The sequence below is a fragment of the Alternaria arborescens genome, assembly GCF_004154835.1.
Source record: "Alternaria arborescens strain FERA 675 chromosome Unknown contig_6, whole genome shotgun sequence".
NCBI lineage: Eukaryota > Fungi > Ascomycota > Dothideomycetes > Pleosporales > Pleosporaceae > Alternaria > Alternaria arborescens.
In genome coordinates this window covers 27,653-53,269 of record NW_021167861.1, presented here as the reverse complement: position 1 = coordinate 53,269, position 25,617 = coordinate 27,653, and the positions used below count along the sequence as shown (strand labels likewise).

The 25,617-nt window shown below is 51.0% G+C and overlaps 10 protein-coding genes across 10 annotated transcripts; 4 read left to right on the top strand and 6 right to left on the bottom strand.

Moving 5' to 3' along the window:
- Positions 1-784: 784 nt before the first annotated feature.
- AA0111_g3209 (hypothetical protein) lies at positions 785-2,290 on the bottom strand (the record flags this gene model as incomplete). Its single annotated transcript, XM_028649068.1, has 3 exons — positions 785-1,662; positions 1,710-1,984; positions 2,094-2,290. 3 exons carry the CDS (start codon positions 2,288-2,290, stop codon positions 785-787), a joined length of 1,350 nt encoding a protein of 449 aa, XP_028509109.1.
- A 1,166-nt stretch (positions 2,291-3,456) lies between these two features.
- AA0111_g3208 (hypothetical protein) lies at positions 3,457-3,681 on the top strand (the record flags this gene model as incomplete). Its single annotated transcript, XM_028649067.1, has 1 exon — positions 3,457-3,681. One exon carries the CDS (start codon positions 3,457-3,459, stop codon positions 3,679-3,681), a length of 225 nt encoding a protein of 74 aa, XP_028509110.1.
- Positions 3,682-5,440: 1,759 nt separating this feature from the next.
- Positions 5,441-5,857, bottom strand: AA0111_g3207 (hypothetical protein; the record flags this gene model as incomplete). The annotated part of the gene is made up of 2 exons (XM_028649066.1): positions 5,441-5,462; positions 5,514-5,857. The coding sequence occupies 2 exons, from the start codon at positions 5,855-5,857 to the stop codon at positions 5,441-5,443; spliced, it is 366 nt and encodes a 121-aa protein (XP_028509105.1).
- A 2,011-nt stretch (positions 5,858-7,868) lies between these two features.
- AA0111_g3206 (hypothetical protein) lies at positions 7,869-9,913 on the bottom strand (the record flags this gene model as incomplete). The annotated part of the gene is made up of 3 exons (XM_028649065.1): positions 7,869-7,929; positions 8,036-9,609; positions 9,659-9,913. 3 exons carry the CDS (start codon positions 9,911-9,913, stop codon positions 7,869-7,871), a joined length of 1,890 nt encoding a protein of 629 aa, XP_028509106.1.
- A 417-nt stretch (positions 9,914-10,330) lies between these two features.
- Positions 10,331-11,139, top strand: AA0111_g3205 (hypothetical protein; the record flags this gene model as incomplete). Its single annotated transcript, XM_028649064.1, has 5 exons — positions 10,331-10,337; positions 10,392-10,579; positions 10,627-10,669; positions 10,762-10,955; positions 11,059-11,139. 5 exons carry the CDS (start codon positions 10,331-10,333, stop codon positions 11,137-11,139), a joined length of 513 nt encoding a protein of 170 aa, XP_028509104.1.
- Positions 11,140-13,358: 2,219 nt separating this feature from the next.
- On the bottom strand, positions 13,359-14,207 carry AA0111_g3204 (hypothetical protein; the record flags this gene model as incomplete). Its single annotated transcript, XM_028649063.1, has 3 exons — positions 13,359-13,982; positions 14,054-14,139; positions 14,192-14,207. The coding sequence occupies 3 exons, from the start codon at positions 14,205-14,207 to the stop codon at positions 13,359-13,361; spliced, it is 726 nt and encodes a 241-aa protein (XP_028508990.1).
- A 1,843-nt stretch (positions 14,208-16,050) lies between these two features.
- On the top strand, positions 16,051-17,546 carry AA0111_g3203 (hypothetical protein; the record flags this gene model as incomplete). Its single annotated transcript, XM_028649062.1, has 3 exons — positions 16,051-17,132; positions 17,178-17,407; positions 17,464-17,546. The coding sequence occupies 3 exons, from the start codon at positions 16,051-16,053 to the stop codon at positions 17,544-17,546; spliced, it is 1,395 nt and encodes a 464-aa protein (XP_028509108.1).
- Positions 17,547-19,003: 1,457 nt separating this feature from the next.
- AA0111_g3202 (Isocitrate lyase) lies at positions 19,004-20,821 on the top strand (the record flags this gene model as incomplete). Its single annotated transcript, XM_028649061.1, has 5 exons — positions 19,004-19,207; positions 19,256-19,411; positions 19,463-19,805; positions 19,861-20,413; positions 20,464-20,821. The coding sequence occupies 5 exons, from the start codon at positions 19,004-19,006 to the stop codon at positions 20,819-20,821; spliced, it is 1,614 nt and encodes a 537-aa protein (XP_028509158.1).
- A 262-nt stretch (positions 20,822-21,083) lies between these two features.
- AA0111_g3201 (hypothetical protein) lies at positions 21,084-23,762 on the bottom strand (the record flags this gene model as incomplete). The annotated part of the gene is made up of 1 exon (XM_028649060.1): positions 21,084-23,762. One exon carries the CDS (start codon positions 23,760-23,762, stop codon positions 21,084-21,086), a length of 2,679 nt encoding a protein of 892 aa, XP_028509157.1.
- A 226-nt stretch (positions 23,763-23,988) lies between these two features.
- AA0111_g3200 (hypothetical protein) lies at positions 23,989-25,281 on the bottom strand (the record flags this gene model as incomplete). The annotated part of the gene is made up of 1 exon (XM_028649059.1): positions 23,989-25,281. The coding sequence occupies one exon, from the start codon at positions 25,279-25,281 to the stop codon at positions 23,989-23,991; it is 1,293 nt and encodes a 430-aa protein (XP_028509107.1).
- Positions 25,282-25,617: the final 336 nt, after the last annotated feature.

The window sequence follows — 25,617 nt, the reverse complement described above, 5'->3', positions numbered from 1 at the left end:
TGTGAGGAATTCGAAATAGTATGAACGAGGGGAACGGCACTGGGGCTATTGAAAGAGTTGGAAGAGTTGGAGTTTATGTGCAAGACTGAAGAAAAGCACGGTGGTGGTAAGCTGTCCAGAACTTTCTACGAAGCTACAGCTACACCTTCATGCCGCGCCAAGCCCGCATTTACACACCGATACGACGTTTCGGAGAGCCGAAATCCGGTTGGTTGCAGTTTCTAAATTTCCAATGGCAGCTAGTTTCTTACTGTTTAATTGCAGTGCGCGGCCACTCCTCATATCCTTTCTCTGAATCTTGTTGCATCTTGTAAACATTGACGCGATGCTCGCGATGAGGGGCAACGCGGGGCAATGCCCGGACTCCATTGTGACCGTACCTTCCGAAGGCTATACGGCAAGCCTCGACATTAAATTCGCAAAGATTACCCAAACGAGCAAGTAATGTCATGGATGCAAAATGCGCTTTGCTATCCGGAGAGGTTTATTCTTGTCAAGTTCTACAACAGTCATGCTGCACCCTACAAGGTACACATTATTTTTTGTTACTATGCTGGCGTAAAGTATAGCGTATACCTTTGGGATTGACTTGAATACTGGATGAACTCTATAAAACGAGCTTCTTCGTACCCGGATCTTCAGGCTCCAGTCTACCTCTTTCCCTCACCAATCTCTCGCTGTAGTACGAAACAATAGCTCCAACAACGCCATCCACGCGTACAATAACGGAAGTCACTTGTGGAATCAACATTAACACTGAGAAGATTTACCCCGACTAACCGCATTACCGCCTTGCAGACATAGAGAACGGAAGAGCCGTCGAGACCATCTCATTCTGATCGTAATGGTAAGTGAAACCACCCTGCAGCGTCCGTCGCAGGGCGTTTAGCCTCTGCAGCTTCCACCACTTGTCGATCCGGACCTCCACGTTCTTGTTGATCTTGACCTTCATTCTGCCCGCTCCATAGGCCTTGCCAGTCTCCTCATGTAGAGCCGTGGAGTAAGCAGGACCGCGACTAGGCTTCTCGACAGTGTTGCGGATATCTGCAAAGGACGAGTGTAGTGCCTTGCGGTCCTTCTTGGAGATACGGCGCGTGGAGACGTTGGCGAGTTCGTCGAGCGTATGTAGAAGCTGGTCTTGTCTTCGGTAGACAGTATAACGTTTCACTAATCGCTCGCCATTACGAACGTGCTCTGGGTCGTCAGAGTCTTCGTCTTCTGGTGCGTCCTCATCTTCTTCTTGTGGGGTAAGGGACTTTTCGTAGAGGAGTGCAATGTTCTCGCCTGCTGCGATCTGAACACCAGAGTCAGCACTCTCAAGCTGCTCGACGAAAGCTTCCATTGCAGCCTCTGTTTCCTCTTCTAGGTCTTCGATCTCGGTCGCTAGGAGACCCCATTCTTCTAACGCGGCAATCACAACGTTCCCCTCGTCTTGTGCATCGATGGATGCGCCGTCCGATTCGACAATCTCGATGAACAAGTTCATGATGTCCAAGATCTCACCGTCGCCGGCGCCGGCGAAGAAGGCAGTTGTGCCAAGGGTGTGGATCGCATTGACTTTGATGGCAATGGAAGAAGAAGACTGTATCGAGCGCTTGAGTTGGTCGGCCACGTCATCGTAGATGCTATCGGAATCAAGAGTCACGGCAGTGACAGCCAGTGCTGGCGACCGTTAGTAAAGTCTACTTGCTGTAGCGCGTGTCTCATACCTTTGAGGGCTTCAACGACCTCGGCCTCTGTGGTTTCCTGCCTGATGCTCTTAATCATCGACGACACCAGTTCCGCTACATGCCCCTCGACCTCGTCCCTTGCATAGCGGGCCTTGAGGATGTGGGCATATGCTTTTAGGCTTTCGGTGCGGCCTTCGGTGCTGCTGCGCTTGAGGTTGGTGATTTGCTCGATGCGCGTGTTGAGCTCAGACTTCCACGCGTCTTCAGGTATGTTCACATCCTCACCGTTGAGGACATCGTCGATGGATGCTGTGCTGTTGTATATGTTAATGTGTTCATATACCAAAGTCGTGAAGCGATGATGTCACCGGTGCGGTCGCGATGTGGGGAAAAATAAAAAGTCATGGACGCGGTCAAACTCACCTCCAAGCAGTTCCGTCGCTGAAGTCGTCCTCATCCTCCGAGTCATGTTCATGTCGGACGCGACTGGCGGCGCGTGACTGTGCTGGCGATCCAACTGCTGAAGTTGTCTTCGAGGCAGTTGTAGATGCGACGCGCGAACGGGCTTTGCGCGACATGGTCTTGTGGCTCTCAAGAGCCTGTTTCCGGAGATCGCGCATCGTGATTTGTAGATTGTGGGTGGTTTGTGCTTGCTGAGAGGCAAGTTTGGCGTATTTTTGTTGTTCGGGCCCGCGGGGAATGCAGTCGTGCTGGCAGTAGATTGCGGGGAACGCAGGGTGAAAACGCAGTTATTGCAACGGCAAAGAGTCTGTAAAATCAGGTGTGAAATAATACAGGTGAGGTTTGAAAGACATGAGTATGAGTCAGAGGAGAAGGCAACCAAACTACAGGTTGCAAAAGTAGGACGACGTTGGTACCAAGGGTGTGCAGGAGGCGACGTTCATGTGTCAGATGTTCATCCATACGACTCTTTCCGACTCGGTGGCTGCCCAAAGTGCGCTAAACCATGACCTACGTCATTGCAGTTTGCCTTGCTCGAGCAATCACATAATCATTATCTTCGTGCCTTTTCCTACTGCCGTAGTGTACAAAAGCACATCGTTCCCTATCAAACGCGCCAGCTGCACAGTACCTACCTATCATCCGTCAAGTGTAAGCCAGATAGCCCTGTCGCTGATTGGTCGTATGTACGCCTACCTTCTCTTGGAACGGATAGGTACAGCAGCTGGCAAGGCACGGTAGTCCTCGCGTCGGTAAAACTAATTACACGTGCGGAACCGCGCAAAGTCGTCAATGAACTGATCCGTGAGAAGGCAACGCAGATGGGAGTTCAGCAGGAAGTTCAGCTGCTGGCTCTTGTGGCTGCTCTTCAAGCCCCTCCATCAGCCCTACCTTAGCGAGACATTCCTCAATGGCCCTTCAGGCCTTCCGAGACATCTTTGAGGCTCATGCGGCTCAACTATGGCGGCCCCACGGTCGAGTATCCGCTCAGCGTTCGAAATAGCTACGGCGCAGACAACGTTCGTGCACCGCGACCGTTCGCCGCACTGCAGGATCTAGATGGATATGAATAGATGAAAGGATCACAAGGCCAGATGCTCCATGCAATGCACGCATTTTGAAAGTGGCACAACCACGTGGAGCTTAGGTGCCAGCGGATCGTTTCCCGCGAATGGGCCTATTGCTGGACCTCAACCTCAGCCTCGGTTCTAGTCTATATGTGGCAGGCCATGCACGGGGTTTCAAGACGCAGGGCTTCGTAGATGAGTACATACGGCACAGAACCTTATCACAAGTTCGGTGTCTTGCGCGCATAAGTGTATACATGTATTCTGGACCCGAGTATAGGCATCTCGCTTCCACTGGTCGTCGGCTTATCCGTGACAGCGGCAATGTTGGTGTCGCACCCATGTCCAACTCCATGTCCAACTCCATGTCCAGCCCCATGTTCCAACTCCAGGGCACCGCCAACGAATGGGTTACCTCTTGCGACCCAGCTCCTCGTCGCCCTCCAGCCAACCGACCAGACTCGGCACCGACACCATGGTAAAAGGCGACCAGAGGCACACGCCGCAACGTGGAGTGAGTAAGAAACATGCGCCTAGGCGGCACAGTGTCAACATACCAGCAATGCAATGCCTACCTCGGATAGCCTGCACATCATTGACGTAATCTCCTCTGCTGGCTTACAAAAGCCTTACCAGATTCACTCCGCACCGGGCAGCTTGATAAAGCTCACATGTGCGCAATGTCGCATTGTCTTGTTGTGGGGAGGACTGTGAAGCGAGGCTTATGCGGCACGGTCACCAACACATCTCTACTCGGCATATAACACCATAGCGAGTAGGTATCAACGGGCTCCAGTTCCTCCGAATTACGCGAAAGCGATCACCAGAGTCAACAAGGATGTTGATCCTACAAACGTTGCTGAGACCCTCACGATGTTGATAGGCAAGCTCCACCGAACTAGTTTTGTTCAGGCATCTGATGCGCGACCAAAGTAGCGAGTGGAGTGCCTGCCTAAACGGATGAATATCGGATTCCATTCATGCGCAATTACAATTGGTCTGTTCGTATAGAGTGTACCTTGCGCACTACGGTCCGATTTGCAACCACGTCGTATACATGAACTAGTTTCGATATTGTATGTACTACTGTAAAGCGAATGGACAAAGTGCAAGTAAGAAACCAAGGAGAACTCCCAAAACGCCCTCGAGGCCCGCCATGCTAGCCCGATCATGATCTATACCCCGCCTTGACCACGCGATGCTATGCAAAAGATCAAAGAAATCACAAAACAATGTGATGAACGAGAGAATAGGGAAATTACGCGAACCGCAACCACCTCGAGCGAGACCCTGCCTTTCGTCTAATGTTACCTTTACCGCTCAGGATAAGTCTCCGGTCCAGGGGTTGGTGCACCAAATAAGTCTCCGGTGCCTGTTTCAAGTCCAAGCAGCATATCTTGTGCGGCAAGTTCCGCGCTGGTGAGGTGCCGTTGCGGTTGTGGCGGGTCATTCTGTAATTGAATTGATGAAGAATGCAATTCGTGTTCTTGATGAACGTTCCGCCATGATAACGACGTTGATGCGGATGTTGATAAAGACAATGCCGGTAATGACGATGCGCTTAAACGACTGATGCCTGCACTTGAACTGCCACCCCTGCTGCGTCCACCGGCCCTGCCTCCTCTTCTTGACGGTGATTTGGCGATCCTGGCTCGTGTGATGCCGGCGTAACGGCTTCTTGTTGATATCGCTGCTGTTGTTGATCGTTGTGGCAATGCTCGTACAGTCCCACCCTCGACCTCTCCAAGCATTCGTACACGCTGAGCACTACCCGTAGCATGCCCCATCGTCTCTTCGCCCCCTCCTGTAATTCCAGTACTACCCCTGTCATCCCTATGCACACCCAATCAGCCCTCCTCTTCCTCATCTCCCCCTTTTGTTTTCCTCCGTCTTTGAAGGATGGACTCACTGATGAGAACCTCCCGCGCCTTCTGGCCACCCAAACGGAAATGCGCTTCTCTCCCCTGGCCTCCGCTTAGGAATGTCGATGTGATGGAAGTTGCGTAGATGCTCGACTAAATGGTCTCTTCGCGTGAATCCTTTGTCACCGACGCGGTTACAACGGGGCACGTTGCACGGGTATTCTGGAGTCCCGACACCATGGACGGTGGATTGGTGGCGCTGAAGGTCCGCGAGACGGGTGAAGTTTGCTGAGGAGGAGCAGCCGGGGATATCGCAGGTCCATGTTCTGTAAGTTGGGAGCATGATTAGCTGATGAACGCACAAGCGGATGGAGGAACTTTACTTTGTGCGGCTACTACTTCTGCTTTGATATCAGCATGATAGTGTGAAATTTGGGTGGGAAAGTGCTTACCTAGTTGGGCCTTGCGATGTGTTCATTCCTAGATCGTCGCCGTGACTTTGCCAACTTCCAACATCATACCCACTGGCTACTGGTTGTTGATATCCAGCAGTATGTGCAACAGTCACCGGTTGCGTATAATAGTCTGGGATGATTTGGTATGGTTGAGGTGGATATTGTTGATACTGTGCGTAATAGGCATTGATTTGAGATTGAGTATATTGTGGCACTCCTGAGTGTGGATAAGAGGCTTGATAGCTGTAGTTACCTTGGTCGGACGAGGAGTACTGATCATACGAGTCAACACCGAAGATTGCTGTAAATACTGGAGTGACACTTACGCTGTATCCGGACATGGCGGGCGAAGGCGGTTGTTCCTGCTTTGGACGTATCGACTTTGTTTTCTTGGTACGGGTGGTAGCACTAGAAGGGCGATAGGCGGGCGCCACGGGCGAAGTGATGATGCGTAGCTTCTGTGGTCTGGATGATCTCCTCGTGCTAGTTACTGAAGACTGTCTTCGAGGCCGTAGTTGGACCTGCTCAAGAGACCTATGAAGCCTTGGTTAGATGTTATTGATGATTTTGATGCTTCTACTATCGTGGAACGGTCATGAGTCTTATATCAAGATAAGTGCGATAACCCTTTTCCTGCTCTTGAACGGAGACCGATCACTGCCACCCCGCGGCTTATGCTATGAACGGGACTGCATAGACTCACAGGTACTTCGGAGGAAATGAGCCATCAGGGCGCCCAAAGGCATCTCCATGCGAACCGTAGTGCACCAACATGGTGATGACGAACAAAAGTAGAAGTGTGGTAAGGCGAGAAAGCAAATCAGGTTGCGGATTCGGCCGGATGTGTGTGGCGATCGTATCTTTCGTAAGATTTGATCTCCTTTGTGTAAGTGACGCTACGCCAGAGGCCAAATGTTTGAATATAGAAGTCCAAGGTTGCTGAGGTGGATTTGTAGGATGGCGAGGCGAAGTCGATACCAGTGTAGTGGTACCCCACACGACTATCGGTATAGGGCTGACAACGACTAGTGCCCGTGCCGACACCGGAAAATCAAGTAGGAGCTGAATCAAAAGGCCTAATCTTGCGGTATGTGGTGGATAGATCGGGGCGGTGAAATAATGATCTAAGTGAAGAAGCAGGAAGCACAACGGAAGACGATAGTAGATCTGTGTCGTCTCCGCTGTCTTATGGCGATGCAGGGCGACTGCCCTAGACCCCGATCCAACTTTAATTGAACTGTAGCAACTATTTCATTTGTCGTTGTCATTGCTTGGCAAGGCAGAGAGCTAGAATAGTCCGATGCATACAGGTTGGTATTCTGATCTTTGTGTGCCGGGATTCATGATGGGCAAAGTTCACCGATTAACACATAAGCGGGTAGGTGGATGGGCCGCTGTGTGACTGTTGGTGCATGCGTGTCTTGCTCCCGTACTTTCGTTCCACGATGAAGGATTCGACCCCTGTCTAGCTGCATGATATGAGCTGGAGCCTGGGGACCGGCCTGGGAGTTTCGAGATGCTTTACACTTCTCTGGTTGGCTCTTGATCACATCTTGGTACAGGAACGCTCGATACACTTGAGATGACAGCGTGATTGCGGGAACAAGCGCTATCCTGATGAAGCTTCTAATGCGATCGAATTCGAACTTGGCTTGACCGCTCGGCCCCGAGCGGATTAGCTGTCATCAAACGCCCATTTGTGTCCTTTCTTCGTTCATTCCTGCTGCTCGTTGTGAGTGGGTCAATTAACCCGCAACCTGGTGGAGTTTGACCGGCTCATGAATGCCGTAAAATGATTGACGCTGTAACCGCTCGACTCAAATTCATGCACAACTTAGTGCTGCCGGGCGTAACGGGGCGTAATGGAAGCTTGAACGTTACGGAAGGATTCTCGCTAAGGCGGCCAGTGGAGAGCGACCAGCCTCCCCCTGCAGCCCTGTAGTCTCCACGCGATTGGGGGCGAAATCCAGCGTAACCCAAGGCCGACCAATTGAGCACATTCCGCAGCTGTTAGCCACATCATGTCAGATTACGCCCGGCGCTCAGACCGCTACGACACCCCTGGCGGGTCAAATTGTAGCGGGCTGGGGCTGCGCTTGGCAGGTGAGCCTCAATAAGTTCCATTTGATCCATGCATGATGTCTCACCATAGATGGTTCTACCCATTGTCGATCTGATGTTTGTGGGTGAAGGTCAGTATGCAGCGGAGCCTGGGCAGGAGAAGGTTTCGGATCCGAAGAGCAAACAGATATCGCCCGAGATGGGACCCATTCCAAGACTACCTAATACTTGATACAGAACGCGACTACCAAGCCGAGCATGCGGGTCGGTAAGAAGAAAGTAACCTACGGCTCATAGCTCATCTTCCAAGAACTTGTAGGCAAATCGGAAATCTGCTTTCCTTCGGTTCATCCTGAAATAAGGTTAGCTCTGTATGACGTGCAGAAATAGCACCGCGTGGCGCGACATTGTCATACGACAGCCCTACGTGAGGCTGGTGGACGGAATTAGGTACTTACCATGTCGACTCGTAGTCGAAGAATCTATACGTCCCCTGCTCGTAGTCTTCTGTTATCGCTTTTGGCTCTTCGTGTCGTTGGAACCATGTTTGATACTGCTTGTGGAATCTCCAGCTTTGCGACTTGAGTGCTTTCGCTGCCAGGTACTGCTGATATGTACCTTGGCGATAGTAGAAGGCATAGAAGAGAGCGTCGGTCTCGATCCGGGAGTATAGGCGAGGATCATCGAAGATTGGTAACGGCTCTTGCGGGTAGTGCGCGGGCGTAAACGGATAGGGATTCTGGGGACGGTAGTGGCGGGGCGCCTCAGTGTCGGCAGAGTCCGGCGCGGTAGCCATGGATGCTGCTAGCATGCGCTCATCAGGAGGTTTTGTTGCAGAGCCGGATATGTCATTTTTAGTCGCTTCGAAGGAATCCAGGAGATCCTGTAAGCTTGAAGGAAGGTGATATACTGACTCTTCCTCGTCTTCTTCAGCATGGGATTCACCATTTGTTAACGGCGGAGTAGCAGCCGAGGACTCTTCTTCTTCTACAGGTTCAGGAGCCGGTGTTCTTCTGCTGGACTTTGAAGCATCATCCGACGAAGCAGCGCGCGAAAGCGTCTCCTTCTCGACAGCAGGCGTAGCGGGTATACTTGCCGCAGGAGCTGGCGATGCTTGTGCGGATTCGGCTGGCTGTGTGCGGGCGGCTGGTTGGGAATGTGTTATGGCTGGAGAACTCGTAGCACTTGCGCGTGCGCCAGGAGCAAGGCCTGACTGTGCCGCGGCAGCTCCCGGTGGTGGTGGCAAAGGGGCAATGCCCACTCCATTTTTATCACTCGCAGCTGCAGCGGCAGCGGCCGAGGCGTACTTCAAAGGCTCACCCGTCGTCCGTGTGGGTATCGGCGCGGGCTTCATGGCGTTGCCCGTGGTATTTGAGGCACCAGGCAAGGGCGTGTGCAGCGTTGCTAGTGCTGGTAATGGCGACTTCATCTGTGTCGAGGGCCGTCTCGCTGCTTGTTGCACAGCTTCTGTCGCTTTTGGCTTTGGCGCTGGTGGTCGTATGTCCGACTCGTCATTATCTGCTACCGACTGCGATTCGTGCGATGAGACCTGGTCGAGGCCTTCGCCCAAGCCGAAGATGGCCTCCTCCTCTTGCAGGTTGAAGTCATCGTACATTGTGTCGTCGTCGGCAAAGTCAGGGTCCTGGTTGCTTTCCACGTAGTACTTGATGCCGTCTTCGATCCCCTTGACCTGCTCTGTCTCGACGTTGCCGTTCTCGAGCGCTCGATGCAGCAGATCCAGCTTGGACTGATGCCACTTATTTCGCTCGACCGACTCTTCCAGCTCTGCTATCCGCTCCGCCTTGGAGTTGTCTCCCTTCTTCGTCTTCTTTACGTTGGCATGCAGCGTCTCGATTTCGGCCTCGATGGTCTCTATTTGCCGCTCCAGCTCCTCGTTCATTTGCTGCAGGAACTCGACCATCTCCATCTTCTCCTTGTCCTTGGGGTCGATCTTGGACGCTAATTGCAGCCCCTCCTTGGAGTATGCTTTCGTCTTCATCTCCTTTTCGACGGCCTTGAAGCGCTCCATTTGCTGTCACATGTCAGCATCCCATCATGCCAGGCCACGGCGGGCACCCTACTGTCTCGATGAGCTTCCGGTGGTCCAGCAGTGGCTTCTTGTCCTTGATCTCGGACATGGCGGCCCACGTCTTGATCTGGTCCCGCGACCGCTGCAGCTTCTTGATCTCCTTCTTCAGCTGGTCTTCGAGCTTCTCCTTCTGCGAGGGATTGCCCGTTTGCATAATCTTCTCGTATATGTTCTCAAACGTCGCGACGCCTTCTGCGACTTTCTTGAAGCATTTGTCAATCTCCTGCTGGAGTTTCCGTGCGGCCATGGCGGTGGTGGAGCCTCGTCCTGAGGGCTTTCGCGAGGGTTACGGCAATGTTTGCGTCGGTGCCGGTGCTAGCCGCCGTGTGACAGTCGAATCGCGCGAATGAAGGCGTTCGACGGCAATAGTGTCGGATTGTTTGTCGTGGGCTCAGTGCGGAGGTTGAGGTATCGCATAGGTAACGCGAAGCCACAGGGCTGGCCTAGCGTAATTGCCAAGAGTGCGGCCACTAGCCACCAATCGCCCCACGCGTCGCTGTTTCACCTACGCGTTCCACGTCTTCTCAGCCTCGTCTCACAACTATTGCATGTCTGAATTCCCATGTGTGACGTCGTTACGCGTCTCGACATATCACCCTGAGGCTATCGCGCAACGAGGGGCACCACCATCTTCCTCACACAGCTTTGTTGTTACCCCGCCATCATGAGGAGTACCAACCCCGCCACTATGCACTCATAACCACGACCATACTAACACTGTCTAGCCGTGCTGCAGAGGGTCAAATCAGCATCCGTCACAGTCGATGGCCAACTGGTCTCCTCCATCGGCAAGGGATTGCTGGTCCTTGCTGCCGTCTCCAAACACGACACTGAGAAGGATGTCGAGGCCATGGCTAGCAAGATACTAAAGGCCAAGCTCTGGGACGATGAATCCAAAGACCCGCCAGGCCGTGTATGATGCCAGACTTGCCTCTTTTGATTTGAGACTGATCTGTCAAGTGGAAATGCAGCGTGGCCGACATCCATGGCGAAGTTTTGTGTGGTATGTTGAAACGCCGAGACTCTCCTAGCTTGCCATGGTGGTGCCAATACTAGTGGTCTTGCTACGAAAAAGGGTATGCTAAGAAATCTCAGTTTCCCAATTCACCCTGTTGGCCTCAATGAACAAAGGAAACAAACCTTCCTTCCACCAATCCGCAAGTGGCGAGGAAGCCAAGACATTATACCAAGCCTTCTACAACAAGGTGGGAGCCCTATATGAGCCCGGCAAAGTCAAAGACGGCGTTTTCGCTGCTATGATGGACGTTGCTTTAGTCAATGATGGGCCGGTACGTTTGGACCACACATCTCTAGACGGACAAGTGCAAATTGAGCATTACATACCCTGAGTATGTGCCGCAGCCGCTTACACGTGCTAACAAGCACGACTAGGTCACTATTCAAATCGATACCAATCCGCCAAAGATGGATGATACGACTGCAGGTGGCTCGGTTCCGAACGCAGCTACATAAATGACGACAGACGTCAATGACCGCAAGCAGCATGCCAGTTTGCATTTGGACGACATACTAACATATCCGATTTCCTGTATTCAACAACATGACCAAGATCACGCATAAATTCCAGATACCCATGGAATGCCTTGAGTAGAATTCAATACGATCAGCATTCGAGATCACGTACATGCGCCCACCGACAGCATGATGACACACCACACTACAAGTGTACACTCAGCATCTGGTATGCTTACCGACATGGTGACCACGATGATCGACGTCAACATGGCTCGGCCCAATGGAAATCCAATCAAGTCTCGCGCAATATCTTCCCGAGCTTTCTCGGATCGATCCTCCATTCCATTGCCGTGTCTCTGACGGGACACTTGCTTAAGCAGCCACAATATACGCGCCAGGTAAATACAACCATCGTCTACGCATGTTGCCCGGCATAGCTGCCCGACTCTACAAGATGTCTGCTTATGTCAGATCTGTCGGCTAGACGGCTTGGGTGTAACTTCACCCCGGAGACAGGGGTTCACAGTATTCTGACACATTGTGCTTTGTTAGCCGACATGCAGTTGGATTACATCTTGCATACGCCCGACATCACGGCAATCAATAGATTCCGCGAATGATACCACAACCTGCCGCTCAACTGAATACCTGTGCCGTTCCGGGTGGCGAACGCGAGTGGGGTGAGCTTGTAGATGGATTCAAAACTCATTCCTTGATGACTGTTGAACAGGAGGATACTTGGCTAGTAGTCGCCACTCCCGTCCGAGCTCGTTGTACAGCTTTCCAGGCTGACGGGTTTTCCGAGACCAACAGTACAATGACTATCATCATTGTGTGCTGACCGATATCTCTCGGAGCCAGAAAAGGTTCCACTAAAGCTAGAGCCTTCTGATCAACGCCACGCGTCTGAAATATGATGCTTCCAAATAATATCCGCATCTCGATTAAATGGTTGGGCGCCTACCTCCAATCAGGGGATATACACCACCCAGGATCGTCTGAAACATATCCTTCCTTAAATTGCCTGCATCGTTGCTGACGGTTATACGAACGCGGGAATAGGTCGTAAGCGGTATGGTCTTCGTCTTCACCCGTGGAGTGGGCCGTGGCCACAATGTTCTTGATACCTTGTCTTACACCTCGGTGGCTCTCTGGCTTATTCTGCGCAGGCAGCTTTGTCATGCAGCGACTCTGTTCGTTCTGCAGGTCATGTCTGCTTGATACACATACACGACAGTGGGCCGCCTGATCCGTACTTCCCAACTTCTATTTTTGCTCCTGCTTCGTAGTGCGCTCAATCTTCACCGAATCTGTGGCGCTCTTCGGCAGAACGGCTTCCAGTCCTCCTGTGATCTTACGCATTTCTTTCCCTTCCATCATCTGAAATGCTTGCGTCGTCTAACCCTCGATGCTTCTTTCCGGTTCATCGTCAACCTGATTTTCTCTTCGCGCTTCTTTACGAACGACATCGCGATTGATCTTGCAAATCGACATCGAAATAGCATGCCGTGACATACACCACTGATGTATATCAATACCTGCACCATTCCTCCTCTTTGGATAGCGAATACGCAAACATGGGACAGTATCGCATTCGATCGGGTTGAAGGTCTCCAATAGATCACGGTAGTGTCGCTCTGATATGGTAGGGTAAACAGTGTCGCATCAATCCTGCTTAAACGCTCGCTGCGTTCAAGCAATATTTCTAATCCTCACAGATCGTGCCGGATGGATCTCGCTCTCTGGTTACTTTTGGTGGGCCCACGAAATGTTCGATCTCGGTCTATCCCAACAAACCAACACACTCCTATCCCCGGCCTTCCCATACGTCTTCCATGCTCCCGAGGGCTGCGCATCGCTCAGAGTTCCGTATCGGTTTCAGGGCATCGCGTAAAATGCACAATACTGAAAGACAGTGTCTCCTTGCTGCGACCTCAGTCGCAGCAGATATCCTGTAGTATTGATGTGCCGAAGTAGTTCGGAGTCATTGGGGGCTGCTACCAGACCTTTATATGAGATCCTACCCTTCAAAATTACATCGCTGATGGAAGCATGCTCCCGACTACCATTTGCCCGATTTGGGTTGTAACGTGCGAGGCTTAGTGTATCGAGCTGCATACCGCGGCAAATATGAACGGATTCCACACGCTTACTGAGGATCCAAATGGGAAATTTCCCTGGTCAACCAACAAAAGATCTGATATTGGACTTTCAATCTACCTGATTGGTCGACCTGGTCTTCTGAGTGCATATTGTGGAATGCCCCCAGTTGCCAGTAGATTATCCGGTATCTTTCTCTTTTGCCTGGCCTTCTTTTGGCCAACTTCAGTAAACCTAACATTATCACCATCATCAACTCCCTCGTTCTGAACCTTCTTCTTTGGCCTAGCTCTCTTCCTATCGACTACAATAAATGCGCCCTCACCATCGTCCACTTCTCGTTCCTCGCTCTTTTTATCCTTTGTCTCTTCATAGACCAACAGTCGTTCTTCCCCCTGTCCCGGCTCTGGCTCCAGCTTCTTCGTTCCCTCAAAACAGCTTTTGACAAACACAACTTCTTCCTCTTCTAGAATTCCACACACATTACAAGATAGCACTTCGTCCTGTATGGGTTTACCATCATCATCATAGTCCGACCACACCCAGAAGTACTTGCAATACCAGCAAGTGAAACCTGCGCAATACGGGTTATCGCGTGGTGTAACAATTGCGTCGGCGCATTCTGCGTCACAGGCGGGGGTGTTACATGTTTGACATGGGCCATTGGGAGAGGCTAAGGTACCGGGGGTGTTGAAGTGGGCGCAAAGGTGGCAGACCCAGCCACGGAGGGGGGTGGCGGACTGCGAGGTGTTAGTGCCCTGCTACGTCTTGATAAAAAAAAAGAAGCAGGGTTATGGAAAGAGGGACTCACGTCTCGGACTGTTGCTGCAGATTGCTTAACGGCGGATATCTGAGTCCGTTGATCAGGTAGCTCCGGGAGCGCTAGGATGTCTTTTTCTTTCGTATAGTCAGCATGTAAGTAACTGGTGCTATCGGGCGAGATACTTACTTCTCATGAGATCCATATGGCCTGCTAGTACTTCCCTTTTGTCAATTTGAGTAGCGTTCTCAGCCCGGGACTAGGAAGAGCTATTAGTACTTATACATGTGCATGAGCTACAGAGTTCCTGGCAAGACATGACCACAAACACTTGGAAGAGTAGAGATCATGCTAGGAATGTCTTAACATGTGTTTGCTCTCTTTCTAATGAGATCTGGAGCGTGATTATGGCGTTTCGGGTTCACAATATTTGTCTATAGATACGGTCGGTTGATCCTTTCTGGAACTAATCCCGTTTCGCCTCATTCTCTACCATATCTAAGACGAGCAACATGTACCCGCCATCTACTAGTAAGTTCCTCCATTCAGTTCTTGGTGGAGGAGAGCATTTCGAACTAATCCGCATGCAGAGCAAGAAATCCTCGGGTTGTCCAGCAGTTCCAGAGACCGTGCAACATCTGTTGTACGCAATGCTGTAAAAGATGTCCATAAGAAACATCCTAAACAGCGCGGGTGGATCCGTCACCTCTGCTCTCATTACAACAGACATAGTCCCACCACACCAGGAGCCTTATGCCGTCGTGGACATGTAGCTTGTCCATCCACAATGCATTTTTTTTTGGAAGAGCCGCTATGCATTCTGGCACCTGTTTCTCTGTCCAAAACACGAGTAGCGCTGACCCCAGTTGTGACGTTTGGGTGTGTTTCTTCTGTAACATCCACACTACACGGCCTGCCAAAGCCCTTTACTCAGCTTGGCGTCTTATATGTAGGACGTGTGCGAGTGTAGAGGAGACAGAAGTTATGTTCGTGAAGAGGGTTTGAATGGTGGGCAACGCTGTCACTTGAAGGACGTCTTACGGGTAGTTGACTGTTACCTGGCCTTCTTTCATGCTAGCCATTGGAGTTGTATCTTGGCGGGCGACATAGTTATAATAGCTTCTCGTATCGAGATCTTTGCAAACCTCCGAGCTTCCAAAGAGACTGCTGACGTTCTCTCTATATGTTTATTACTTTTGTGTGTGAAACGGTATTCCAAATCATGGCGCCGGTCTAGGATCCGGTCCTTGTTCGAACAGTCCTAGCGTAGTCCACAGTCCGCGTCGCGTCGCGCTCGAGATAAACCGTCTCTCTCCTGCTTTGATGGATAAACTCGGGAAAGAGTGACTTGCTAGGACCATGGGGGTCGTTTTGGCGCATTTTGAAACATGCAATATACAGTTGGACAAAAGTATAGTGATGACGGTCGACACATGTTGGTGTTCTTCCCGACCCACTTAACCCTGATGACGCACCATGATCCACATCCATCAGTGGTTCGGCGTCCTCCTCTCCTTTCTATTCCACGAGCTTTGCAAGTCGGCGTCCAAACAAACAATAGCGACGGTGGTCACAACCGGTCTACACATTTGGTATCCCGGAAGATGCGGCTCTCGTATTGGCATTAGCCAGATGGGGAAATACTCGCGGCGGGGATCGTTCTGGCCCTGCATATACATTTCATGAGAATGGTCTAGCGTCAAACCACCTTCGATCTGACATTTATCGCACCACAATATTCCTTCGTAATCACCTCAATGTTACGAAAATACTAACAGAAACATTCATTAATGCAGATTGCACGTGGCCGTCGCGGTCTGGGTGCTTCCCTTGTTGAGTGCGCGCCTTTGACTCTCTTGCTACCATGTGCCGTTGCCGATGGGTGGCGAGTGTGGCCTCTGCTCGCGATCTGGACCGGAGGGTATGCCGTTAGACGGCGTCATGAAGATCGCCAGCTCACAACGGATTGCGCGGTGTCTGGAATCATATACGCTTGGTTGGCAAGGGAGAACTTGATTGCAACAGCATCGAAGAGTCGGAACATATGGATGGGCTGGATTCGTAGCGCCAAAAGGACGTCTCTCATATACGCAGTCTCCAGTGTCGCATTGCCGCTTACTATACTCGCATTCTTCCTATGGCGTACCTTCGTTAGTAGCAAGAACACAACTGCAACCCCGCTCGATATCAGTCGGTGGAGGTCTCAAATAGAGACACCAAAGCCGAAGATCTTCCCTTGCCAGACGACGCATGCTCGTATCTTCCCGAAACGCCATGGCTTCGCATACTCGTACCTCCAGTGTGGATTTCCCATCATCTCGAGCGGAACGAAGTACAACGGAGTAGAGTTTCCGAGTGGAGAAGATCGAACTTTGGGTAGATGGTGGCTACGTGTCAGAGCGGAGGACTATCTGGAGCGAGGCGGTGGCGCTTTTGGTTTCTACTGGAAGCTGAGGACGTACCTGAGAGCCCAACATGTCGAAGATTCCGAATGGGAATATGCCTACTTGGTGACGGCACCACGCTTCTTCGGCTACGCATTCAACCCAGTCTCGTTCTGGTATGTCTACGATCGCGAGCATGAGCTCAAGAAGATGATACTTGAAGTCAACAACACGTTCGGCGAAAGGCGCATGTACCTGCTTGACGGATCAAGCCCTTCCAGCCCGCCACGCACATCAGACTCTGAGCAGATGTCTGGCTCGGAGGGACAGGAATCGCAAGTACCTGTCGAAGCGAAGTCCAAGTTTACCGATGTGTGGATGAAAGACTTCCATGTCTCGCCGTTTAACTCTAGGAAGGGTTCGTATGCGTTGAAGGCACAAAACCCTTTTCCGTGTGTGGATTACGGGAACCCTATGATCGATAATACTATCACACTCAAGTCCTCCAAGGATCATGGGAAGCTTGTAGCACGCCTTTACTCCACCGGAAAGGCTATCGATACTGAACAGTTGGGCCTCTTCGGAACTATGCGGTTCATTCTAAGCTGGTGGTGGGTAGGGTTCGTTACGTTCCCGCGTATTATCAGAGAAGCTTTCAAGATCTTCTTCAAGAGAAAACTGCATGTGTGGTTCCGACCAGAGGTCCTGACGTCGAGCGTTGGCCGACTACCCACATCCGCTGAGATGTAAGTACGATGGCATTCATGAATGAACGCGGCTGACAGAACAAGCACACTTTATAAAGTGTTCAGGAACTACCTGCATCGGCTCGTAGAAGAAGCGGAAGTAGATTTCAACATCACGTTCCAAGCCTCGATTCCCAATGTTCCCACCAATATGGTTTGCCCGACACATGTACCCGGTCGAATTCGGCCCAAGAAGAACATGGAGATCCGCGTGCTTACACCAGCATTCTACTCACGGCTCATTCACTACACGTACACTTCCGAGGCCATCGATCGTGAGTGCGTCTTCACCGATGAACGGAATAGGACTTTGTGGATGTGTCGCCCGCAGCTTCTACCTCTGCTGCTTTCAGAGCGCTCGTCGATACGCCTCGAAGAGAAGGACACGCCGCCAACGAGAAGGGGCCATCTTGACGAGCTGAGGTGGTGGTTGCTGAAAAAATTGAGATGTCCGCCAGCTGACCCTGCATATTCGGTAACGCCGCAAAGCACCGCAGTGAACGTTGATGACATCCGTGCCAGACCATTTTCCGAGTTGGATAGGTACGTCAGGGGTTTCTTCGGGCAACAGTACGCTTGTGAATACAGAAGGACCGTTACGAAGCTTTTTCTAGCACATCGGTTTTGTTTCGGATTTCCGGAAATAGTCGGCCTGGTGGATTTGGTGATCAGGGTTGTGTTGTGCTATACTGCTGCACAACAGCTGAAGAGCTGGAGTGGGTCGTCGGCGGGCTTCTTTTCAGCCAAATGCCTAGAAAACATGGTGACAGGAAAAGATTGGTCTGCATACTCTGATGCACTCGAAGTGCGCCAGTTGGATTGGTGGTGGTTGGTAAAGAGCGCCTTGTTGGTGTACTCATGCCACGCGTACGAGTCGTTGAAGGGTTATAGTTAGGCACGCAGATCTTCCATCTCATCTCAACCATCATTGTCATCGTCAGAGTACTGATATATCACCCGTAATGGCAGCAATGATCATTGGTATGCGACGTCGTCACAACCATTCGCCGGGATCCTCGTCGCTGCCGAGCGAGGCTTATCCGAAATATCCCAGACGCAACAATGACAACTCTCACGTGTTTCCGAGCAAAAGCCCTCTAAACAGCGAACACGCCAGCCCGTGAAAGTTGCAGATCAATAGCGGTTCTGGCCTTTTCCGGATAGGATCAACCGAGGTAAAACCCGCGCGACGCTAGCGACACGCGACCCCAGGTTTTAGCATGCGCCTTCACATGCACAAAAGACGAAAGCAAAGTACAAACATCAGCATGTGAAGCTGCAGGCGGTCGCGTGCCGTTGTGTGATGAGTCTCAGGTCCATCGAAATGGGGTTATGAGAGGGGTTGATAATGAAGATGCAGCTGTGTCTGGAACGAGATGGCATCCTCACCAAGCAATTGGCAAACGTCATCCCCGTCACGGTTCCGCTGGTCCCATCCCCACCCGATCTACACCAGTCATGCTTTCAGAACGTCAATTCCCCTTGGGCCGAGGGCAACTCAAACAACGCTCTAGCATGACTGCCACGCTAGATCCTCTTGCCAGCTTCCTCGGATGCTCCAGTCGGGCCAATGGTGCGCTCAGCCGGTTGTCCCCGAGCTCTTGGGCTAAGAAGTAGAGCTGGGATTGTGCTAACCTTGATGGTAGGAGATGCTAATGCTACACTTATAAGCTTGGCTCCCCAGGTTTGTGGCACGGTAGACCGAGGCTAGAGTGTGTTGTGTCATCGCTGGTCATTTATCAAAAGAAAGGTTTCCCTCGTGCTTTCTTACATCTTTATACCTACCTACCTACTGGACCAAAGGAATCCAACGTTTTGTAATTGACACAAACTTCATATATCATCTACCAATAACGCAAAGTCTGATCGCGATGTCGAACATTGACGCAGAGGACGCGCAGTTCCAAAAGGAAGTCCAGGAGGTCAAGCAATGGTGGTCAGATTCGAGATGGAGGTTCACTAGAAGACCATTTACAGCAGAAGACATCGTGTCAAAGAGAGGCAATCTTAAGATCACCTACCCAAGCAATCACCAATCAAAGAAGCTTTGGGAAATTGTTGAAGGCCGCTTCAAGGTATGATAGTCCCTCATAATGCCAGCCATGCGATCTAATCGAATCCAGAACAACGATGTCAGCTTTACATACGGATGTCTCGATCCCGTCATGGTCACACAGATGGCGAAATACTTGGACACTGTCTACGTATCCGGATGGCAAGCATCGTCAACAGCTTCATCAACCGACGAACCAGGTCCTGATCTAGCAGATTACCCCTACGTGAGTCAAGCTCTTGAATATCTATAAGGGAAAGAAAGCTTACATAACTAGACAACTGTACCTAACAAAGTTGGTCATCTCTTTATGGCGCAATTGTTCCACGACCGAAAGCAACGCGAAGAGCGCCTGACTACCGCAAAAGCCGACCGCGCGAAAGTCGCAAGCGTCGATTATCTGCGACCGATTATTGCGGATGCAGATACCGGACACGGAGGTCTTACGGCTATCATGAAGCTCACCAAGCTCTTCATAGAGAAGGGCGCGGCTGGTATACATATCGAGGATCAAGCACCAGGAACGAAGAAGTGCGGACACATGGCTGGAAAGGTCTTGGTACCTATCAGCGAGCACATCAACCGTCTAGTCGCTATAAGGGCACAGGCAGACATCATGGGTAAGATAACATTAATCAAGTATCGACTACGAACATAGCTCACATTGCTGCCCAGGAACCGACCTACTTGCCGTTGCCAGAACCGACTCAGAGGCCGCTACCCTGATCACATCGACCATCGACCCTCGCGACCACCATTACATCCTAGGCTGCACAAACCCCGCTCTTCAACCGTTGGGCGAGCTCATGTATGCCGCAGAGCAAGCTGGTAAGAACGGCGCGGAGCTCCAGGCCATCGAAGATGCATGGACCAAGGAGGCCAACCTGAAGCTTTACCATGAGGCAGTGATCGACACGATAAATGCTGGTGTACACGTGGACAAGCAGAACATGATCAACGAGTTCTTGGAGAAGAGCAAAGGCAAGAGCAATTCAGAGGCACGCGCCATCGCCGCAGGTCTGACTGGCGTTGATGTTTACTTCAACTGGGACGCCGCAAGGACCAGAGAGGGTTACTACAGATATCAAGGTGGCTGTGAATGTGCCATTAACCGCGCCATTGCATATGCACCTTACTGCGACATGATTTGGATGGAGTCGAAGCTGCCTGATTTTGCGCAAGCGAAACAGTTTGCCGACGGTGTCCATGCTGTATGGCCTGAGCAGAAGTATGTTCCTCCACTCCTGTTTTCATCATCCATGCTAACAACATTGATAGACTGGCGTATAACCTCTCGCCCTCTTTCAACTGGAAAGCCGCCATGCCACGTGAGGAGCAAGAAACCTACATCCAACGCCTGGCCAAACTGGGTTACTGCTGGCAGTTCATCACGCTCGCTGGTCTGCACCAAAGCGCTCTTATGGCCGACACATTCTCCAAGGCATATGCTAAGCAGGGAATGCGGGCGTACGGCGAAATCATTCAGGAACCCGAAGCGGAGAACAAGGTCGATGTGCTTACGCATCAGAAGTGGAGTGGAGCAAACTACGTCGACAATCTTCTGAAGATGGTGTCCGGCGGTGTAAGTTCGACGGCGGCTATGGGCAAGGGTGTCACGGAGGATCAATTCAAGTAAAGATTCGTGGCGAATCGTTAATCGGAGGGGCGTTTTACGTATGCAGTGTAGAGATATCTACACCATAACTGAACCTTGTTCGTTTGCTTTTAATTTACAATACAAATGCCGAACAGAGAGCATGCGCATATCTTGATCCTGCCGATGTGCAAGATTATTCCCAATTTCTAAATTGAGTAGTCGGTTCACCTGGGGCAGCTTGCTTCCCTGGCTGATCCCGATCTGATTGAGTTCTGTCACGATCATGGGAGTCCTGACGCGATTAGTTGTATAGCAAGCCCAAAATTTGCGTGTGACTGACCTGAGATGTATCATTCTCCGTCATACCGACCGCAAGGGGGTAGAACGCTGTCCGTGTGGAAGATAACGTGTGCCATCGCGTCCAATCTGGAGACCAAGAGCTCGAACCGTCTGTTTGATCATTGCGACCAACTGTGTTCCAGTCATGGCTTCTTTGTTGGTAGGCAGCCGTTCTAATCTTTGCTCTCGTGAGCAGCCAACTTTTGTACTGAGCGAAGTTCTCCTTTTCCTCATCGCTCAACAGTTCCTGTGGATCTTGTCTAGATGAGTTGATGGGAGCGAGCATAGTTCTCATCGCGCTCTTCATCATTGGAGAGATAAGCCTTCCACCTTGTTCTTGGGCTGCTTGTGAGCTGGTTTCGTCGCTAGGCAGCCGTTTTGGCCATACATCCTCACCCCACTCAAGCTCATCGTCCTCGTCCAGTTCATTTGGAGTACTGACATGAACGTTCGGCACTGTGTACTGGAGAGAACGATGGAAGTCAATACTGCTGGGATGTTCTCCGACGGTAGCTCCTCTACTTAATAAGAAGTCTAGTATATCTCTCATAGTCTCACGCCATCGTCGTACTTCGACCTTTCCACCCTTCTGGATATCGAAAGGCGCCTCTGTGTGTAGCCGTTGGATAGCGAGAGAAAGAGCAGTAAGACCGCTTGGGACAGGAGCTGTGTCATGATACGAGCCGACACTTTCAACGTTGATGTCGACGGAGCGACCGAGCAACGATTCTACGGCATGACGATGTCCGTTCATAGTTGCTCGATGAATCGGGAAAAGTCCGTTGGCGTCCGCTCGATGAAGTTCTTGCGGAAACATGTCGAACAATGTTTCGAGCATAAGATTGTCGAGGCTGGCTTGTTCCGCAGAAGACGAGGCCCTGCGAAATAAGATTTCTTCCCAAATAGGGCGTTGTTCATCTTTATAGCAATTGAAGTACGCGCCGCCTTTGTTGTGCAACCATTTCATCGCACCAATGAGACCTTTTCCCAGATTTCGTCCTTTGCGCCAAATCGCCATCAGTCTCCCTGACATAGTGGCGCCACTGGTTTTATTATAATCGAATATCCTTTTGATATCGTCTTCAGAACAAAACTTGTAAATGACGTCTGCAGTGTCTAAATGGCCATCGACTAAAGCACGAGCCAGCGGGGAGAAGCCTTTGTGCCATACAGTAATGTCGGCACCCGCTTCGAGTAACGCAAGGGCAAATTCTGGTCTCGCATGCCTTGCAGCCATATTCAAAGGTGTCGGTATCTGCGAAAAACCAAAACTCGCTACGGGAGGGTTGGCGATCTCCGGGAAGATTTCCAGAAGCACTCGAAGACAGCTCAATGAGTTCTGTGTTACACAGAACTGTATTTTGCCGTCCATTGCTTCTTGTACTTGGGACCGATCGATTGATACTCGTACTCTATTCAGAAGTAACGCTAGAGAAGCATGATCCTTGTTCGCGATCGCAAAAGACAAGGCATCGTAGTCAATCTCTTCGAAGACGGTGTCTGTCAGGCCTTGACAAAGGAATAGAGGGTTTGCACCTGCATCCAGCAATAAGTTCAAGGTGCATGATCGTGCCGTAGCGAAGTCTACGCCATGAAGCATGCGACGTGAGAGGGGGAGATTGGTCGCCGATGTCAAAGCTGCACCAAGCAATGCTTGTATCAACTGCTGGCTATCCTGGTATGGACTTCGATTGACCATCAAATGGGGAGTACGTTCGAGTTGCGATATGATGAGTCGAAGCACTTCAGAGTGATGCAAGAAAGCTACGCTGAAGATTATTTCGTCGAAGCCCTCGACGGCGGTTCCGCTTTTCTCATGGAGTACCAGTAGCTGTTGGACAAGACATGACATGCCTTTGAGAGCTGCCCAATACATTGGTGTGCCACTGACTTGTCCGTTGTATAAGAAGTTGTGTGTCGACTCGCAACCGGCGGCCACCTGTTCCAAAGAAGCGCCTTGTACATCAGCTAATTGCACAAGACCTTCAGTGTCTCCATCTCTCAAGTAGGTCAGCATATGAAAGATATTGCGACCACGCTCGTCCGTCATATTTGTCACGTCTGTGGAGCTCGTCTTTAGGATCCTTCTGGCTTGTTCGACATTGTGGGAGCCTAGGGCATCGATAAGACTGCAAGTCGACAACGTCAAGGAGGGTGCTACTGAAAACCGATCGAAAAGCTCGAATGTGTTTGGGCTGTCACGCTCGAAGTCAGGCCGTCTTCTCGATCTTATGGCCGTGAGAGTCGAATCATATAGGGTTTGGTCAGTCCGTTCAAGAGCCAGGAGCGAGGGAATTGAGCCGATGCAAGCCCCGATTACCAAGCAAGCCTTGCGAAAGCCCTCGTCCTTATATTTCGACGACACGCAGGAGTCTTCAAGCAAGGGCGCCATCCACATAGCATGGTTGTGGCCACTTTTGGCAGCAGTATATGCCCATGCCAGAAGCTCGGCTTCGTCAAACTCGACACCCAGCTCACAACAATTGCTTATCGCAACCTGGAATGCAACAATTGGTCCTCTGCCAAAGCGTAGTCGGTTCTTGAATGCAAGACTGAGTGCTTTGCTAGCGTACGCTCGCCATAGCTGAGAAGGCACTGGTTGGACTTGCTCCACTTCCAGTAATCCATTCCCGCTGTCCATGGTAGCTTTCATTGGGCTTGATGCTGTCCGAAGGTGGTGATAAACGATCTTCTTGTAAGCGTCCGACCGACTTCGATACCCATGTGACCAAATCTTGTGTGCTAGTAAGCCAGTTGTAAACGACAACGGGGTGGCATCTTACTTTGAAGGGTAGATAATCTGGAACAGGACGATGGGTATAATCTATCAAGGCCCTGCTGACGTCAGTGCCCGGGTACCCTCGTAGCTACATTGATGAAATCAATACTTGCTCTCGACCCAACGCAGAAAAGCACATATCTAGGTCTTGGTTGACAAGAGCTTCGATTGTTTTCCTGTTTGCACTTTGGCAAGATAGAACCATACTGAGGACTTTTGCTACTGGGGACGGGAACGTTCCACATCGGGAGATGAGACTCTCAGGACTTGGATCGGGCTCAACTTTGAGGAGCAAGATGCGGGCATCTTGCACTTGAGACTCAAGACCTTCGGCCAGAAGCTGTTCAAGATAACAAGAACTTTGTGCCTTCTGAGGTTGCGGAAAACAGCTCCAGATACTAGCCACGACAAGGCCGTATGACCATGTATCCGCTAGCTTCCAATCAATATTGGGACATGATGTGCAGGCTTCTGGTGCCAGCCAAAGCCGAGTGGCGATACTGGGACTCGTTTCTCCAAATTTTGCACTGCCGCCGAAGTCAGACAACTGCCCAACTATCTGCCGTGTGGGATGGCCATTCACCAGGATGTTCGCCGGTTTGAGATCGCCATGGACGATACCAGTGTGATGTAGTGCTGCAAGACCCAGGGCGATGTCGATGGTAAGGTTGAGCTTTTGTTTGGTCGTAGGACCCTCTCCCGGCGCAGTAAGGATGTCTTCTAGAGTCCCATATATGGCAAACTCCAGCGCAATCCATGGGAGAGTCTCATTCAGCGTCCAAGCAACATAGTGAAGTTTGCAGATGTTCTCGTGGTCCAGGAGTAGCGGATGTCGACATACTTCTATCTCTCTGCAGATAGTGCTAAACGCTTCGGAGATGAGAGTTTCTTCGCTCGCACCCTGAGTTGATGGTCTTGGTGAGATCTTTTTGAACGCAACTATAGTTCCTGCTCTTGTCACAACCACAGGATGCCTTCCAGTGCGGAGGTCTTGATCGCTACTGACTTCGTAGATATCATCCTTTGTGGAGTGTCGGAGTACTACCGCACTATAACCACCGCCTAAAACGTGACTGTGATGACGAGCTTGAACGGATTGGCCTATCTCTTCTTCTTTGGATGTAACATCGCCGTCCGGCGACAAAACAGTGCCAACGGCATGTTGTAAATCGACAGAAGGTACCGCATACTGCCTAAGAAGACCGAGAACATCTAGAAACGTGAGGTTTGTCTGCTGCGATGCATCTAAATTGATACTGTTGTTGATGTTGAGGTCAGCAGATGTTCCGTCCTCTAGGATCCCATGCGGTTGCCGCTCCGATCCCGGGATTTCGCCGTTAGTGCCCTTTGTATCTCCGAAAACGACACTTGAGAAGTTCATATCGTCTCTCGTCGCACTTCGGTTGCTTTCAACAACCACTTCTTTACACTTATCGGAGGGACTGATATGTGTTATGGTTTACAGCCGTCGATAATGGAGGTCAAGTCCTCTCCAGCTCATTTCCTTGCTATGCATGCGCCCTTCAATCTTTGGCTGCAGCAAGCTGAAGTCTAGTTGAAGTCGAGCTGAAGTCGAGCTGAAGTCGAGCTGAACTCGAACTGATCTCGGATTTATACTTCATTGGCTCTAGACAGCCACCCAGACGATGATAGGTAGCTTTGTTGATCAGCTGAATATGTTGTAGTCTACGCACTGGATACTCCATGCATCGACAGC